Source organism: Ammodytes marinus (assembly GCF_949987685.1).
Source record: "Ammodytes marinus genome assembly, chromosome: 3".
NCBI classification, from domain to species: Eukaryota; Metazoa; Chordata; class Actinopteri; order Uranoscopiformes; family Ammodytidae; genus Ammodytes; species Ammodytes marinus.
The window spans coordinates 19,176,507-19,195,757 of NC_137232.1; the positions used below are offsets into that span (position 1 = coordinate 19,176,507).

At 41.6% G+C, this 19,251-nt stretch overlaps 1 protein-coding gene across 1 annotated transcript; it reads right to left on the reverse strand.

Annotated features, from left to right (window-relative positions):
* Positions 1-224: 224 nt before the first annotated feature.
* On the reverse strand, positions 225-16,204 carry tsr1 (TSR1 ribosome maturation factor). Its single transcript, XM_080053538.1, has 15 exons — positions 16,081-16,204; positions 14,408-14,511; positions 14,087-14,315; positions 13,620-13,754; positions 13,011-13,465; positions 11,178-11,322; positions 7,466-7,656; positions 2,690-2,919; positions 2,409-2,568; positions 2,204-2,314; positions 1,943-2,075; positions 1,105-1,221; positions 813-953; positions 604-678; positions 225-513 (listed from the first exon to the last, which is right to left on the reverse strand). The coding sequence occupies exons 1-15, from the start codon at positions 16,196-16,198 to the stop codon at positions 335-337; spliced, it is 2,523 nt and encodes an 840-aa protein (XP_079909664.1). The 5' UTR covers positions 16,199-16,204; the 3' UTR covers positions 225-334.
* Between the last annotated feature and the right edge of the window lie 3,047 nt (positions 16,205-19,251).

Below are 19,251 nucleotides of genomic sequence, written 5' to 3' on the forward strand. Positions count from 1 at the left end.
CAACACGTACACAGTTGTTTGTTCAATTGTAGTCTCTCAAATAGATTTGACCCATGCAAAACAAAGTTGAGTTTCTCAACAAAGTAGTGGGGAAGCTTTTATGGAAGCTTTATGAAAACTTATTCATCACTGCCATCTAGTGGCCAAAACAGGCTCAGCAGCAAGTTGGAGGCTTAACAGCAAAAATGGAACAAATGAACAACTAACCAGGATAAACTTTGAATCAAATTGTTTTTAATAGACATACTTTCTGAGAATGTCACATGATCAGACTGATTCTGAGTCTGTTAATACATGTCCTTTGTCTTTCTTGCATTGTCATGTTGTCCCTCCACTACTCCATGTCCAAGTCGTCCATATCCACGGTGACCTCTCTCTTGATCCAGGGTAAAGATGAAGGCACATAGGGGTCATACGTCCAGCGAGGATACACTCGCTTGTACAGATTCATCATGACCGTGTCTTGAGAGCGCAGCTGATTGTCAAACACACACTTCATGTGACCGTGTGTTCCTGAAAAAGATTTGAAAAATAGCAGTCAGAATTCACAGGACATTACGGACACGGCTAAACGCTGAGTTTTGTTTCCCCAAAGTTTCTCACCTAAAGCCTCCTTGATGTGGCCTCTCCGACCCCACTTTGTTCGCAGCTCCACTGGCTTGAACCACAGGATATCATCTGTCAAAAAGGGAATTAAAATGGAAAAACCGTGAAGCTAAAATGTGACTGAGAAGAAAAACATTTTGTATTCTGTGGCTATTGTAATAAAAAAAAATAATAAAAAAAAAAAGAACATAAGAAAATCAACTCACCCCTGTTAAAGAACATGAATCGGCAGACTGCAGAGCGCTTGTTGATTTTGAACGGGTGTCCGCTCAGCACTATCCTCTTCAGCATAACCCGTTGAGGGTCACAGCTGAGCAGACTGCCAGTAGCCACCAGGTCCTGGATGCCTAGAAAGACACAGTAACATCAACAACACAGGCTCAAATACTAGTAGAAAACAAGAGTATGTATTCAATCAAACAATTATACAGACATGTCCGTGACTGATCAATAATGAATTGTAATTATTTTAAAAGTTTTAAATGCTTTTCATCTCACCATCATTCCTTTGTTTGAAGAGCAGGACACCCGCAGGAGAGAAGGTGATGGGGGCGTACACAGACACCACGGTGGGGGCATCTGGCCTCATGAAGCGCTCCATCTTATGCTTGTCAGCTGGGGAAGAGAAGTGCCCAGTTCAACACTCAATTCATCTACTACAGTAGCCTGGCATTCCCAGACCTGCCACTAGGCGCTGGCAAATTAAATTTGCTGCGCGTGTTGGTCTGGACACGCTCCGTTGAAGCTTATCAAGAAGACCAGAAATCTGGGTCTCACGTTTCAATTGGTTTTATCTAATATGGGCGCGCCAGAGCCCCTTATATGGTACTCTGGGGAGGACGTATCCGGATGACGACAGTGACGTGCATGCGACGTCGAAGCCGTGATAGTAAACATCAGAGATGGCTGCGGATATGTTGTGTGAGTTTGAGACTGCTTTGGCCTCGACCCTCAACGATTTGGAAGACGGCACTCAAATCTTTCATTAGCAAGTAAGTGGAATGTTCTATTTTGCCGACCGACAACGGCAAACGTTTTATTTAACAGTTTAACAGCTGTTCGCTAAACGAAAGGGGCTTACGTCGCCTTGTGCATCGCTCTGATTGGTTGTAGTGCTATCCAACTGCGTGCAGTGGCATTTGAAATGCACGAGTAGGAGCCGCCCCTTGAGTTGGAAATTACTATTGATCGTCGCCAGACCCTCTATCGTTCAAGATATCAAGGTCTGGATTTCCAGGCTACTACTACAGTACATCCTGCTGCGAAATCGGTTTTAAGCCATTTGTTTCTACAAATGTCCAATTCAGACTGTTGTTTCATTGAGAAAAGATCCCACCTGAGGTGTGCTGAGAGAAGATGGGAGAGGCACGGAACCTGCGAAAGCCGCAGTGGAACACCAGCTCCTCTTTGGATTTGATGGGCTCTGTATTGCTGGGGTGTCTCCTCACTAACAGGTGCATCACTGACATCTGTGCACCGAGGAAACAATGACGAGGTTAGAAAAGTCAACCACAATAAAACTGTACCCGTCGATGTGACCCTGTTTCAAATGGGACATTTATTAAAGACTTTTGGACGTTAGGAGCGTGGATTATACCTTCTGTTCATGGGGCAAGAGAGACACCAGCATCAGAGGTTTGCCTGACTGGACACTCTCCATCACAGAGAGCGGCACATCAATGATGTGCAGCGTGACATACCAGCCCACCTGAAAACAGACAGAGGTAGCAGAGTCAGTGAAGCCACAAAAGTCTAAGATGGAACAAAAAAATTAAATAAAAACTGATAATTTTTTTTTATACCATGGCTCCCTCCTCCTCGGCTGCGGCCTCGGCCAGTATGCGGTGGCGAGTGCGATCAAAGCTCTGGAACTGGAAGATGCGCGAGTAGTCGATAGGCAGGTTCTCCATGGCATCCCAGGGCGAGGCACGGAAACTCTTCAGGCCTCTAAAGCGCTGGAACCTAGACCCAGACCAGGACAAATTGATCAAATGTGTATTGTTGAGAAAATTATCCAACCTAAAATTCATAACAATTGCACATTTTATTCCTCGTCCTACATTAATAAAGAAGAAGATCTGACCTGATTCTAGCCGACACGTCCAGGGGTGTGTCCACCTCGTCAGGAAACATCTCATTGGCTCGAGCCTCACGGTAGCGCTTCAGGCCTTCTACCTCTGCAGCCTCGTCCATGTACTCATCGTAGCGCTGGACTGCTCCTGTACGCTCTGTGGAACACACCTCTTCCTCCTCTTCATCATCCTCCTCCTCTTCTTCTTCTTCTTCTTCTTCTTCACAGCCTGAACCTGGCTCCTGGGTTCAAAAGAACAAAATACAAATTGGTCCAAACTATAGCAGCAATGGGGGCGCCCTTAGCTCAGTTGGTAGGGCGTCCCCCCCATGGGCCTCGGCCAGCAGCGGACCCGGGTTCGATTCCAGCCCGCGGTCATTCTCTGCATTTCACTCCTCTTTCTGCCCCATTTCAACTCTGTCTCTACACTATAAATAAAGCATAAAAATGCCAAAAAAAAATCTTAAAAAAAAAAAAAAAAAAAAAACTATAGCAGCAACAGGCCCTGCTGAAACTAGAGGCCTAAACAGAGAACATTTAATTAAATACTGGACACAAAATTCATATGTGATATGTAGAGATATTTTTGGACATGGTAAATTCAACTGGCACTTTGCAAGCACTGCTTGTGGCTTTCCCTGGTCAAACTAGTCTTTGCCACTGTAAGTTTAACTGTTGTTGGCCTCCCTGATTACAAAGTCATTTTATACAAACACAACTTTATTTCTTATTCACCACGGCAGCTCTTTGCCTCCAACTTTTCTCAAAGCTGCATTATTTTACAAACAATGATCAGACGCACATGCTGGGAATACAAGCACGGCTGAAACGATTCCAAGTATAGACGTGGTAGTTGTATAATAGCCAGACATAAACAAGACCAACCCAGCCACAATAACAACAGTGCTTTGAGAGGACTCGTACTGTGCATATCAGTATTTGCATCTGTGTGTGTGTGTGTGTGTGTGTGTGTGTGTGTGTGTGTGTGTGTGTGAATGTGACAAGAAGAATTCAAAACTACGAGAGGTTTTGCATATATTTAAAATGTTCCCAGTGTATCTACAAACCATGTTTTCTGAGCTTCAGAAATTCACCATTGCAATTTCTCAAAATTCAACTTCCGTGGGAAATGCATTTGTACGAGGAAATGAATCATCAAAGTCGACATGCTTTTGCAGTGATCCCTCAGCTGGCAAATTACAGGCAGGGCCAGACACATGAAGGGGAAAGCACTCAGCATGAGGTTGATTCACAACCCTTTTAACATCCTCGCTGCAAAAATAATAATAATCATTTGAAGAACTCTTTTCCCCATTGTTACCCTCTTCTAAATACGTATTCCGGTGCACTAACCCCGACATCAAACAAATGCTAATAACAGTTTATAATAAACCAGTTGCATAGAGGAGCGTTTTTCTTTTCAAGCATAAATAAATTTGTGGAACCCCTCCCTTTCGTCCAGACAGGAAGTTCTGTTCACAGGACAGGAAGACAGGAGGCTTCTCTCGGGACTCCTGCTCCAAACACTATTGTTGCGCAGCCTGGCACTACGGGTCAGAGACAGACACAGAGAAAACAAACAGTGCCTCTCACTCAGGAGGTGCACTGCCCGTGGGTCACGTATGCACCGCCACGGCCCTCTAGGGACAGCTAACACTTCCCTACAGATCACTGTCACTCCATAAGATCCCACTGTCTGACAACAGCCCCGCCAAAGAGAAACAGCTGAACAAACTAAACCTTAAAAGGGTATGTTCAGGTCTTAACTTTGTGCTGAGACTATTGATTGAAAATGTTGTGATATTTGTATGTATTAAATAGTGGTGGGCCGATAACGGCGTTAACGTGCTGCGTTAACGCTAGACTCTTATCGGCGATAAAAAAAATATCGCCGTTAATCTCTTGTTCCTCTTATTTTAGCGCGGATATATACCTGGCCGAATTGCACTGTAGTGCACGAGTCAGAACGAGTCCGACTTCGCACCTGTGTAGCCTACCACATCAAACGTAACGTGCTGACATGGATGCAGCTAGGAAGCCGCCGGGTTTGCTTCAGGGAAAATGTATTTTTAAGAAGCTTCCCAATGGAAACCTCGACAAGACCAAGGTTGTTTGCACCTTGTGCAATGCGGAATTGGTTTACTGTAGGAGTTCTAACAGTCTGTGCTCTCGGAAGCGGCCGGGGCATGCGTGTGTGCAATGGGAGAGCTTTGTGCGGAGAGAAAAAAAAGAGGCAAGGGAAATCGCCAAAGCCAATGCATAGCCTCGACTCATTAAAGGTTGAAAATCACTGAATTACACAACATGTAGGCTAGCCTATGGCTTAAGGCTATGGAAATCATTATGGAAACAATATTTTTTTTTATCAGTGATAGCTCAGCTGATCTCGTTGCTATAGAGACCACGTCCGTCCGCTTTGTTTGACAACTGACAGAGCTGCCAAGTCTCACCCTTTTGGCCGTGAGACACACTCATATCAACCAGCTCACACTCTCACACGCTAGCCTACAACTCAAATTTCTCACGCGGAGAAGTTAATCCCCAAAATAACGATTGTTTTGCGGGACTTTTATTTTGACAGTCTTATATTGAAAAGCTAACGGACATGAGTTCCGTGACCTCCTCTTTCTGCACGCAAGTTAACTTGATGCATTAGGTGTGCACCTGCACAGGAGATGAGCCCCTGGGCTGATGCGCCACCTGGCTTGAGAAACACGTTCTCAAAGACTTACTTTGAGTCATTATTTAGGGAGCACACACATATTATGATTGAATTCAAATGAGCCATTTTAATCTAGATTAATCTAGATTAATTCCAAAATTAATCTAGATTAATCTAGATTTAAAAAATTAATCTATGCCCACCTCTAGTATTAAATCATAATGCCAACCTATCTAGACTCCAACTTCTACAATGTGAGGGTTTAACTCATACCCTTTAGCAGGGTTTTTCCTGCATAGAGAAAATGTTGGCGCCCGCCAAAGCGGATTTATCCAGCGCCAAAGGAAAATCAGGAGCGCCAAAATGATAAAGATTGAGAATAAATATAGCTATTTAAAACCTCTCCAAATTAAGCCCAATTTAAGTCATCCTTCTTGAGGGGTTGGACAATAACTTGAATTTCATTTTCGATTACTATTACGGCTTCCCTCAATCATGAAAACAAAATAATCGTTATTAAACTATCATTGTTCCGCACGCCGGGGCATGCAGGCTGTTAAATACAGCGAACCCTTTCAGCCGAGCGGTGCGCTCGCTCGGCCCCTCCCTCACCTGATAATTTTGCTATCGGCTGGTCCAGAGTGTAGGAGGGAAATGTTGAGCATTGCCGGGTGTTTTGAAAAACTTCTAGATGATGAGAATAAAGGTAAAACTAATTGTGTAGTCTGAAAACACTTCAGACTCACAACAAACTAAAATAATGTGCAAGATTTGTCACGCGCAGACACGCGAGTAACATGACATACGCGACCGCGAGACAGAGAGAGAGAAAAAAGATATATACGACCTGATCTGCACCTCTAAACATCCCGACCAATTTGTTTATTCACTTTAAGTCGAATCATAGTGGTCTATAACCAAGCAATCACTGAATAAAAAACACAGGAAGTTTAAAGCTCCTTGACTCCTGCCACCACAACTGTCAACACTACAATGCAACTGCCTATAGTATCCACCCTGCTCCTTGACATAAATAAATCATGCCCTTACATTTAAAAAGACGTGCCCTATCAACACCATTTACAACGGGTTATTTTTATTTTGACATATTTTTTTTATTCAATTATTAAAAATATGTTTCACTTATTTAGCCTATTTCTATTCTCCCTGTTTTCAGTTCAATTTGGCCTTTGTTTAAAGACCAAAGTCATGGTGTTATTAGAAAAAAACCTTGTTAAAAGTAAAATAAATGCATAATGATTAACTGTCTTTAATAATCGTGATAACACAATGTGATTACTCAAAATAATCATGATTATGATTGTTTCTTTCTTCTTGCAATTGCCATGGTTTAGATCAATTAGAAACAATTAGGGCCAGTTTCACAGACATGGATTAAGTTTAGTCCTGGACTAAATGGAATTTTGAATGGAGATTGTCTATTGAAGGTACAATTTAGTCCAGAACTACGCTTAATCCATGTCTGTGAAACCGGCCCATAGGTAGGCCTAGTCATTATTAGTATTTTGACTTCATATCTACAGGTTGTTTATTGTGATTTCATAAGCGTCAGTGAGCTCCATGGTTACGTAGTGATTGGCAGGCTGACTGAAATGCTCTTGAGCTGGACAGAAACTGCCCTCTCCTTAACCCCACACCCTCTTAAAATACATAAACCGTTTGCCTTTACTGTCGCGACCCCAAAAAAAGTCGGTCGCGTACTGACCCCCCAAAGGCCCATTCTGAGCCAGGAAAAACCCTGTTTAGGCCTTATATACTAAAACTGATCCATTCAAAGTGAGTAAGACATATTTATTTTGTTTTATTTGAAGTCATCTCTGTACATTCAGCGCAAATGTTGGCTTAAAACATCTTTACCCGATTGTGTGCCACCTAGTGTTTGCATTTGTGTCTCGTTTTTTTCCCCTTGCCACCGTCTATGATGTAATCACGCTGCCTCATCAATGAGCCTCACACATCGCTTCATATCTGTTTCTCTAACAAAACTCTGCAGCTGTACAGTATGCCCAAGAAAAGGATTATTGCCTCATTCTTTAAATGGTTTTACTCTTACTGCATCTCTCCGGTAATAAAAGCATACAATAGGGTGGATGGTGGATGTTTACCTGAGAGTTCATTTCATCATCATCATCTCCATCCATGGCTTCATCCAACATGTCATCCTCGTCATCATCACTGCTTTCTTCGTCCGTCTCTCCATTCTCCTCGTCATCTTCGTTTCCGTCAACGATCCACGCCGCCTGGTAGTCTGACGTTCCCTTAGGGACCTTCATCACGCGTTTCTTCTTCCTGGCCTCTGAATAGCAGAGGGCAATATCAAAGAAACATTTAGCATGAAGTCTTTTAGTGGCAGGTTTAATTGTAAATGAATACCAAATACATTTTCTTAAAAGTCAATAATTTTTCCAGTCATTTCTGAGGTTCCAGGCATACTTTTTCCTGTCAGATACTTGTAAGCAAACAATATATTGTTATTTATTCTGTAGTAAAAGTGTGACTGCTTTCACAAAGTGGAGGCTGCAACACTGAACACTCATCCTCATCTAACATAACCAACTGTATGAGCTCAAAATGCTATCATGTTGGGTGCTCCGGCGCTCTGCAGAGCATCTACCACCGCAGAGTCCACAGGAGAGCTGCCTCCATACTAGAGGACCCCACCCAGCTCCAGCATGGACTGTTTACTTCTACCCTCAGGACGGAGGTACAGAAGTGTGAAGTCCAAAACAACCAGGCTAAAGAACTCTTTCTTCCCCACTGCCCTCAGACTGTCTGTTGTTATTGTTATTATTCTACCTCAGAGGGGTATACTACGAAGCAAACTCAAGAGAGCCTGGCTCTCTTTTCTTGATCTGGTTCAAAATAACACAAACCCTCGCTCAGAGTTGACCGGTACCACAAAGGCGGTTATCAACCTCTTATGTTGAACGAAGGTTTCAGCTTCAGTCTCTATGCGCGTCCCCATGAAAGGGGGCGTTGGGTGCGTCATTTGACTCCGCTTCCGCACGAAATTGACTGATTTTGTGCAGCTAACTTTACACAAACAGACTGATTGCGAGCAGCTGACATAAAAGAAAGAAGTGTGCCGCTTACTTCACTCATTCAAGAGGAAGAGTTTGTCAGTCTGAATAATCACAGAACAGCAGACAGAGAACTTAAAGCAAAACTGTTACTGCAAGTAAGGAGAGAGTGGAATGCTGTCAGAAAATAGGCTATTAATTTATTTCACCGATCATTCACTCTGTGCGTAACGTGACATTGAAAGGAATTAAACGTCAAACTTGAGTCAGAATATCTAAAGACAACACCATTTAATTTACACTATAAAGGCTGACCTTGCTATATTTTTACACTAAGCTATTCCCACTCAATCATGTAATTTAGGCTACTGTAGCCTATGTCTGACATTGTCCCATAATGAACGGAGTATGTGGGAATCACTCTACTTTTGGGACACATCAACATTAAAATAATTTATAATTATTTCTGATAAATACACAATAAACTGATTAACCTAAATATAAAGCATGTGCTGTCTGTAAATATTTCAGACAAATATGACTCTACTGTCCAGCAGCTTCAGTGAACCTGTGAGTCTGCAGCGATGTCTTATGCGACAGCCGTGGTGTGAATGTGTATGACTGCTGTATGTTTGAGGTGGTGGTCGGAGGGGCCGTAAGCGCTGAATGGCAGCCACGCTTCCGTCAGTCTGCCCAGGGCAGCTGTGGCTACTATCGTAGTTTACCACCACCAGTATGACTGTGTGTGAATGAATGGAACCTGGAACCCTGTAAAAGTGCTTTGAGTGCCTTGAAAAGCGCTATATAAATCCAATCCATTCATTATCTGTCAAGTCCAAACCTGACGCTACTGATAATTTTTTTTTAAACACATTGTATTAACCCATTGATGACTATGGCAATCTAGGATGCATGTTCTTAATACCTGAGGGTTTTCTGAAAAAAATAGTATGAATTGTAAAGTCTACCAAAACCTTAATATCTAAGCCTTTAAAAGTTAAGGTTCACAGGTTTTATTTAAACATGCTCCCTTAGCGCTTACAAACCAACACATTTTTCTAGAAATCGTCAAAATTAGATGGGGGAGAAAAAATAAAAATAAATAATATAAAATATTTAAAAATAATGTGCTAAACGAGGTTATAATCCTGCTTCCTTTTAGCATGGATAGTAGTGACTGAGTGTGCAGTGGAGGGATAAAGATAGACAGATATAGGAAGGAGAAGATAGCTTTATTTTATTATTTAGTTCAGTTATCACTGGCACCATAAATCCGACTTCCCAGTACAACTGGAACGCAGACTGACTCCTGCTGTCCGGAGCCGATCAGCTGGTCCAAACAGCTGTATACCACGGAGATGAAAACAAAACTGAAACTTAACTATCACCTGGCTGGGCTGAATTTGAGTTGGAGCAGCAAAATATAGCCTAAATTCATAAATATTGTTAATAAATAGATGCAATGTGTTGTGTGATTTTTGTCAGTAGCCTATAGTAGACCTTGATTCTGCGCTCCGAACGCCACTAACTGTTCTGTAATACACTATCGCCAACACAGCTGGCGTATTTTATTTATTATTATTTATTTATAAATTTTTTGATTGGCGTGATTTTCGGCAAACCACACATTTTTTGGGTGGTCACGTGGTCTTAAATCAACAAAACCCACCTCATGTGTATATATCGTGGCAAAACAGAACATTCCACTTACTTGCTAATGAAAGATTTGAGTGCCGTCTTCCAAATCGTTAAGGGTCGAGGCCAAAGCAGTCTCAAACTCACACAACATATCCGCAGCCATCTTTGATGTTTACTATCACGGCTTCGACGTCGCATGCACGTCACTGTCGTCATCCGGTTACGTCCTCCCCAGAGTACCATATAAGGGGCTCTGGCGCGCCCATATTAGATAGAACCAATTAAAACCATAGCCAGATTTCTGGTTTTCTTGATAAAGCTTCAACGGAGCATGTCCAGACCAACACGTGCCACAAATTTAATTTGCCAGCGCCTAGTGGCAGGTCTGGGAATGCTAGGCTAGCACGACGCAGCATCAGGCAGGAGATACAATGTGGCATCGCGCAGCAGTCGTCATCAATGGGTTAAAAGGGCAGCGCTCTAAGAGCCGAATTTAAGCTCAAACTCTGGAACAAAAACTGGTTAGCCATGCAGCCTCTGTTACCACGGTGATCTAGCCAGGTAAAAAGAGAGCCACCTTTTGTGATACTGACAACTCTGGCTTTAAGACTCAACAAACCTCGCTCAGCCGTTAATAACGCTTTGTTGTACACCCCACAGGACTGCCACCACTGTTTACATTTTTACATTCTGGTTATGCACAACGGCAGACTTTCTTGGATTTGCACCATTCCGTTTATTTTAACTTAAATGTGTTGTTTTATCTAGTTGCTGCTCTTCTTTTTACCTTGTAAATTGTATATTCTGTATTGTTGCTGCTGTTTTTCTATTTTACTTGTATATTGCATAGTTTCTTTCTTGGCATTCAGTCTGTTGAAAAGAAAGGAATAATTTCATTGTATGACTGAGAACATGTTTCTTATTGTGCATATGACAATAAACACTTTGAATCTTGAATCTAGTGGATAGAGCGCGCACCATATTGGCTCCCGCCTTCGTTGCAGTGGTCGTGGGTTCAAATCCGACCCGTGGACCTTTACTGCATGTCATCACCCCTCTCTCTCTGTCTCCCCATTTCAACTCCACTACTATCCAATAAAGATTGAAAATGCCAAAAAATTATCTTAAAAAATATCATGTGTATATTTGGTTTCTGCACCTTCGGCTTCCAGCAGCTCTGTGTCTGTTGGCCAGGTCTGCTCCCCCTCCATGGGATCCACCTCGGCCTCAGTCTGCAGATTCTCCCTGGTGGACAGGTCAGCTTTCATCAGCACGCGCACTGGAGCAGCATCATCACCTCCATCCTGTGGGGAAAAGTGGAAAAGCTCAGAATTAACTAAACTGCCAAGTGGTCAACTCATCCGTTGAAAATGACCATACAGGTGTCTTTGGATAATCTAGCCCACTTAACCCATGCAGTGTGTTTGAACCTAGCGTTTTTAAGATCACTGGAAAGTTTTAATTTTTTTTACTTTTTTTTACCAATCTTGATTCAGCCACCCTTTTCATTCATCCATTTAACTGATTGAAATACCTTTCTGTCTTAAATCTCAAATTTGGTGTTGACAAACTGCCTAGGCTCTGTAAAGAGGTATGTAAACAACAAACGTGCTCTGACCGTGTAGTAACACCAAGAAAAAAAATCAGCGCGCACACAGTAGGGGAGAACGGGGTAAGTAGGCACACTTTTTGCTCTAGTGAGAATTGCTTATCACCTAAACATCTTTCAATAGTCATTCCTACATTAAATTGAAGCTTAAGGTGTTGGCTTGAAATGTGTACCCCTCACTTTTTCTATCTTATTGTAATAAAGAAGAAATTAATCATCAAAGACACCCTTACACATTGTGACAACCAACCCCATCAAGGCCCTTTTTTCTTTTGCATGCTAGCTGCCTTTTCCTGCTCTATTCTTTCCTTCTCTGGGGTGTCAGTGACAGCTTGACAATGTATTTCGTTATTGGGTTCCTTTTCTGGCTGCAGCCTTGAGATAACATGTGACAACCAACCCCCCAAAAAATTTGACGACCAACCCCAACTTAAATTTCTTGCTAGCATCAAGGCCAACAACCATCTGACAACTAATTAGCTTGCTAACCACAATCTAAACTATAGTTTACCCTTCACACTTTGTGTGGGTAACAAGTGTTTTGTTATAAACCAATTGTGTAAAAGCCTAGAAAAAAAATACTGGAGGAGCTAAATATTTTCAATTTGACATGAAAAACACAAACAGTCGTTTCGCCTCAAATTCAGCAGTCTAACTCCAAGGAAGACTATGTAGGTGACCTCTGATCCCAATTCTGGATATTTACATACCAAAATTTCACAGACAGCGCCTTCTGGTTCCGAGATATAACGATTGTGACAACCAACCCGTGTGACAAATTACCCCGTTCTCCCCATGTTATTGGATCTTGAGGAGATATTCACTGATTTGGACAGGATTGCTGACTCCACCACATCATATTAATAAAAATTAATCCATGTGAAGAAACCTTTTATTTCTAGGGAACATTAGTTTTTTGTATTTATAATTCCTAGAAAATAACCCTGCGTTCCGAATCGCACACTTTCTACTATATAGTATGTAGAAAAAAGATTTAGTATGTCCCAATTCTTGTGGCCAGATTTAGGATGGTTAGAAGTACCCGGATGTCCTACTTCATCCGGCCAAGATTGTTAGTGTTGAAAACTGCATCCTTCTTATTTGGGCGATTCTGACCCACAATCCGGTGCGCACGTGAAGTGACGTCACATCGACAAAGCCTCCATATGAAAACAAGCGGGGATGCGACGGATATAAAAGCAAGAGGCAAGATCAAGGCGCAATGTTATGATGAAATAAAAGAGTAAAAGTATGTCCCAATAGTATGCCTACTGCATCCTAACTAGATTATTTTTATCGTTGGATGTAGTATGTAGAATAGAAAAATGAAAGAGTATGTGATTCGGAACGCAGGGTAACTCTTCTGAGTCCAAAAGCACCTACCATCATGTCAACGTCCCCCGCCTTGCCGGTCTTTGCTGGTCTGGCTGCTGTTAGGATGAGTGGCAGAGGGTCTGACGGAGCATCGATCTGACTGAGCTGAAAGTCTCCATGTCCGCTGATGTGCACCAGCCTGTCCACACGTAGAGGCCGGCCGCGGACGTACCCGGACACACAGAGGGTCCCCAGGCCAGTGGGTGCAGTGACCGGCCCCTCAGCAGGACTGTTGGGCGTGAAGGTGACGTGCTGAGCGAGGAGATGGGGCCGTCTGGAGCGGAACCCCAGCTTCCTCTGTCTCTGACTGCCCAGGTGTCTGAGGAGCAGAGTGCCGTCCTGCTCCGAGTCCAGGGGGAAGAGACGGGCGTCGGGGAAGCGGATCTCTGTGATCTTTGCCAGAGCTCTCCTGCACTCAACCCTCTTCTTCACGACAATGTCAGACACACCCTGACACACCAGTGCTGCAAAGGGGGAGGGGGGGATTTCGGGACACAAGAGGCAAGGAATTAGAAAATATATATATATATATATATTTTTTTTTTAAATCGGAATTTATGTATAAAATCTAGTGCACAAAGAGGATATCCCAGTGTCAGGGTTCAGATTTATACCCACCATGGCTGGGGAGGCCCTGGGCGAAGAGGCAGGACAGACAGTAGTCTCCGTAGCTGTCCCAACCTTCAGTAGAGTCCAGGACAAATACTAGGCTGTCTGCAATCTTCGCCACATCCAGCAGGGAGTGCATGTCAGCTGTCAAAATAATTCATGAGAGAAGCTTTAGTATTGGCCGACATAATGCTCATAACAAAATAGTACAAGGGTATATAAACGATGCAATGAACAAATTTTTTTTTAAATTGCTCTATAACATTATTTCACATCACTCAATTTAACCGAATACATTTTTTTATTGAGTGTAAATGCAAACAGCTAATGAAAAAATCCATTTAAAAAAAATGGTTTATGTCACATCACTGAGGTACGCAACACAATTCATGCAATAATCAACTCGATTGATTTCACTGAGTTAGTTTTTTTCTCCTAACTTTGGTGTTTTTCCCATATTATTACTCCATAATTACCTGTGCTTTGGCTCAGAAAGGTGAACCTTTGTTTGAAACGAGGCAGAATCAGCCCAAAACTATCAGCGACACCACTGATGCAGCGCTCCTGCTGCACGGCACCGCCCGCACCCTCCCCGCGAAGCAGTTTGGTGACGGCACCGGCATCCACTCCAGCGTGGAGGGAAACCACGGCGACCAAATGAGGGGGGCCGTCCCTGCTGCCTAGACGCCGCTTTTCTGTCAGGACCTAAAGAGAGGAGAGATGTGGAAACTCTGCAGCACCAATCAGGAATTCAAAAGATGACTGTGCTTCATGTGGAAAATAAACAAATATATTACCATGTCCTTCTTGTTCCTGCGCAGCTGGTTGGCTTTGTGCCGCCTGTCCATCTTCTTATGCTCCTTCCTCTGTTTTTTGGTGAGCGCCGTCACTGAAACTCTCCCTGACGGAAAGTTCAAAACAAGTGTTTATTATTATTAAAGGGCTACTTCACCAGTGGGAATATGAGGGTGTATTGAACTCATCACAACTGTGCAAACTGTAGGGTTAGACAGTGAGACCATAAAACACTCTTTCTGCCTTTTCTCAGGCTCGGATTAACCAATTTCTAAAAATAGTGCACATTTATACTACATAGGATCTCAGAGGTCAATACACCTTCATATTCCCACTGGTGAAGTAGGCCTTTAAGTATATGCTGCGCACACTTCCAAAGGCTGATTTGGACCTTTAAGTATTTTGCACGTTTGTTTTAATTGTGCAAGATTTGCAACTCATAACTCCTTAATTTTGCTTTTATGCTATGCTTCCCGGCACATTGATTAGGTTTGAGACATTCAATGTAGTACCATTTGCATGCCCACATTAGCTTTACAATTGTGTTGTACGACAGCCTTGCAAACTACAACCTTGCTGCTTCAATAAAACCTTCTGGTAAAATTTCTGTCATCAGCGTTCATGGAAAGTAAACACAGGTGTTGATATACATACAGTCTGCTTGCATCAATCACTGCAAATCTCATTATATCGAATAATACGCCGTTTATATAATTCAATAGTTGAGCCTATTCTGGGTTTGAATGCGTCCTTAAATTGAAATAAATTGAAGCTGTCAATAACTCTGGTGTATATAATATGTGAACAGTAAGTTATTAAAAATGTATCAAATATTTTTGTTGCTTCATAAGATGCATTGATTGGACAAATAATAATTGAGGTCCATATTGGAAGTTTGCCTCATTTACTGCTCTTAAGTAGATAAGATGCCCACGCTTCGATTTCTAGCATGCAATACAACCACTCCATGTAAAACATTTTAAAAAAATTAAATAGTCATGCGAGCTACAACTTCTCATTGGAATATGTCTTGACATTTTTAATTAGCCATACACCATTGAGATCTGCAATGAGGGAGTCCTCAAAGACAGTAACATAAGAGATGGCACAAGACCAAAGGACAAGAAACAACAAAAAACACGAGCAAAACAAAATCAGCAGCTAGATATATTGAAGATATCAATTAGATCAGAAGATATTAGAGACTGAAGAATCAATAAACAAAGGGGGAGGGGGCATGTATGTTGATTAATGATGATATTACAATCGACAGTAACTGAATTAAAAACCTCATGTCATCTTAATAGTATAGTATGATCATTAAAAAATACAGTAATTTTAAGTTATAAGTTATGAAAAAGATTCTGGATACAAAAATGTAACCACAAACTCGTCAAGGTAAACTTAGTAGACGATGTCAACAGTTTGTTCCCCCCTGTGAGATCTGATTGGTTGCCTCTTGCTTTAAATGATGATCTATGTTCATCATCAGTTTAGTTACCAACACATAGCAAGACTTGTCTATATATATATTGACGTGTTTATATGATAGAGACTGGGCATATCTGTGCCACATTTAGAAAACCCAACACGCGTGTTTGCAGCCACGAGCAATCACAAGTTCAAAACATAACTTAACACCAGCAATAACACATTATAAATGAACACTTCTTACCTTTATTTTCTCTCTCAACTTCACCTTTCGTCCGGTGCTTCCCATGTTTGTGGCCTTTATTTTTCTGTTTTAATACGCCGGCTCTGTGGCCCTGTTGTTTTTCCTCATTCGCAGCCATTTTCACCACGTGGGAAAGTCAGACAATTTACTTCCGCACTAGCGCATTGCGTCATTCCAGAGGCGCGTCTTGAGACTTCAAAATAAAATAATTGGTTATTTGAATAATTTGATTCCCCTTGTTTAGTTTTTTCAGCTAAATTACAACATTCGGTGATAATATATTATTTTTATTATGTAATTATAATAAGCTATGCGGCGGTCATTTTTTATAAGGAACACAAAAGTAGTTAACATAAGACGAACCCATGAGGGTGATGTATAACTTTGCCATTTGTTTTCTTTGCAACATTGCAACAAATTATTGTACACACTGAAATGCCATGCAGATAGTATTGGTAAGAGAGCGAGTTTGAGCTTGAAGGAGAGGCTACAGGGCATTCATCTGTGCACTATGCAATAACCCACAAATGCAGAGAATACATAAGTATACAATAGCTGACTATATCATGCACTTGCCTGAAGGGAGAAATTGCAAGGTTGCGTTCCGAATCGCATACTTTCTACTATATAGTATGTAGAAAAAAGATTTAGGATGTCCCGATTCTTGTGGCCAGATTTAGGATGGTTAGAATACCCGGATGGTCTACTTCATGCGGCCAAGATTGTTAGTGTTGAAAAGTGCATCCTATTTGGGCGATTCTGACCCACAATCCAGTGCGCACGTGAAGTGACGTAACATCGACGAAGCCTATAGGTCCATGTTATGAAAACAAACGGGGATGCGACGGATATAAAAGCAAGAGGCAAGATCAAGGCGCAATGTTATGATGAAATAAGAGAGAAAAGTATGTCCCAATAGTATGTCTACTGCATCCTAACTAGATTCTTTTTATCGTCGGATGTAGTATGTAGAATAGAAAAAAGAAAGAGTATGCGATTCGGAACGCAACCTTGGTCTGCTGATGAAGGATTCTTTACGTATGACGCAAATACCATCTATGAACCAAGGCACCCTGGAAAATCCAGTCTTTGATGAAGCCAACACTTATGCTGCTATTTATTATACACATTTAAGAAATTAAGAACAATTCAATATTTAAATGTCTGGTGCCCCCATGGTTGAAAAAGTGTTGTTAAAGTACCCTCTATGGTGGTGGAAAAATTAGAGAAAGTGCCTTATTGGCTGCCCTTTACACGTGAACAAAAGTGATTGAGTGCCCTAGGTTGCCACTCCATACAATAGGCCTAAATGATGATGATGTGCCCCCTGGAGCAAGAATATGGCAAACCGAAATGCTAATGAGGTGCAGACGTTCCTCTCTTTGGTAGCTGACAAACGGGGAATGCGAAAGGGGCGTTGCTTTCATGTGGCGTCGCTATGACAAACAGCTACATCGATTTGATTTAGCTGACGCTTTTATCCAAAGCAACTTCCAGGTACAAACTCAGAACAAGAATCATGTAAGTACTATAGCTTCAAATAAACCAAACTACAAAGTGACACATGTAAGTGCTACATGGAGATGTAACAAGTTCCCGAACGGGGTCTTCACGGCAGCGCTTGCTAAGGTTAGGGGATAGGGCCTTCCAGGCAGCGCTGCCATTAGGGCTCCGTTGGGGGAACAAAACACCATCGAGTTAGAAAAGCCACTTTGTGCGCTGGTGGGGCCCGTGTTGTCCAGAATGTGCCCTTTTTATTTTTTCGGCCCTGCCCTTCAAACAGTCTGAGTCCGCCACTGTACATGAGGGCAATGTTTGTTCATCATCCATCAACAACACTATACTTATGGCCAGTATGACTTGAAGTTTACCACCATACATCTGGTCCACAATCGTTAAGATTTCATTAATCCTCTAATGTAATTTTTTTTTGCCAACATAAAAAACGTCATCTGCTTAAACAATTTATTAGTTCATGAGAAACAAAACTGACATAATAAGATCAATGAATGGGTAGACCAAATACACATCGGCATTGTGGGTAGATCGCGAAGGCATTCTTAAATAAATAAAAAAATTAAGAAAATAGGCTCCTATCTTTGAAGACCCCGAACAACTTTATTTTAAAAAATAAACAATTTACTGGCTCATTATAGGCCCCAAACCTTAGTAGGTAGGGGGGGGGCATACAGAGATCTGGCACCAGTAAATTTTTTATATTTTTTAAATTACATTGTTCGTGGCTACGAAGAGCAGGGGCCTATATTGAGGTATACTGTATTTTTAAAAAAATAAAAAGACTTCACAGAGAGATTTTTTAAACCTGTAAATGTTTTCTTTCTGCTTTTTGGTAATTCTGTCTCCCCAAATTATTCCAGAAAATAGTACTAAATAGCTCACATAGGACACATCTGATTTAGCCTTAGTATTCTTCTCAAAATGCACCAGATTGATACATTTACTTTAAAAGTTTTACATTTTTCTTCCGGGGGGGCATGCCCCCGGACCCCCCTAAAAGGCCCTGAGTATTACCTTAAAATCATTTGTTTATTAATCAAAAGAAATATTACACGTTTTGTGTTGTAAGACGGACTCTCAGGGGGCCTACGAAACCTCTCAGCCCCAGGGCCTAATATGTTTTGCATTTTTATAGTAGGTAGATCTTCTTGACTTGGTCATTATAAAAGTAGCTCACAAGCTGAAAACTTGTGGGCACCCCTGGGCCAGAAGATATATGGGAAGCATAAACCGATTTTGGACAACCTTAACTCTTGTACCAAATTGAACAGACTCACTATGGTAGGGATTTAACTGTGAACACATCACAATAAGTAATCAGCTAGTTCTCCCCAAAGCTCAAAATCAATTCCACTTTGCAGGAAAGAATTTCTATTGACATTTTAAACAGCAATGTTCAAGACAGAGAAACTCATCATCCATCAACACTAATAATGGCACTCTTACATAAAATTTACCACATAATGAACCTGATACCATTTCTTAAAGATTTTGTTAAACTTCTTAGAAGTTAAAAATAATCTGCTACTAATATTTATGATACCCAGGGAATTAATTATGCATTCAATGACATTGTCTATATTGACATTGACATACATTTTTTATATTTTTTAAATTACATTGTTCGTGGCTACGAAGAGCAGGGGCCTATAT

Bases quoted from the DNA above. Each gene is read 5' to 3' on its own strand.
- tsr1 (XM_080053538.1), bottom strand. From the start codon at position 16,198: ATGGCTGCGAATGAGGAAAAACAACAGGGCCACAGAGCCGGCGTATTA. The intron at 13,755-14,086 runs GTAATTATGGAG...TTATTTTGACAG, and splicing joins CTTTCTGAGCCAAAGCACAG to CTGACATGCACTCCCTGCTG. The intron at 954-1,104 runs GTGAGATGAAAA...GTGTCTTTCTAG, and splicing joins CTTCAAACAAAGGAATGATG to GCATCCAGGACCTGGTGGCT.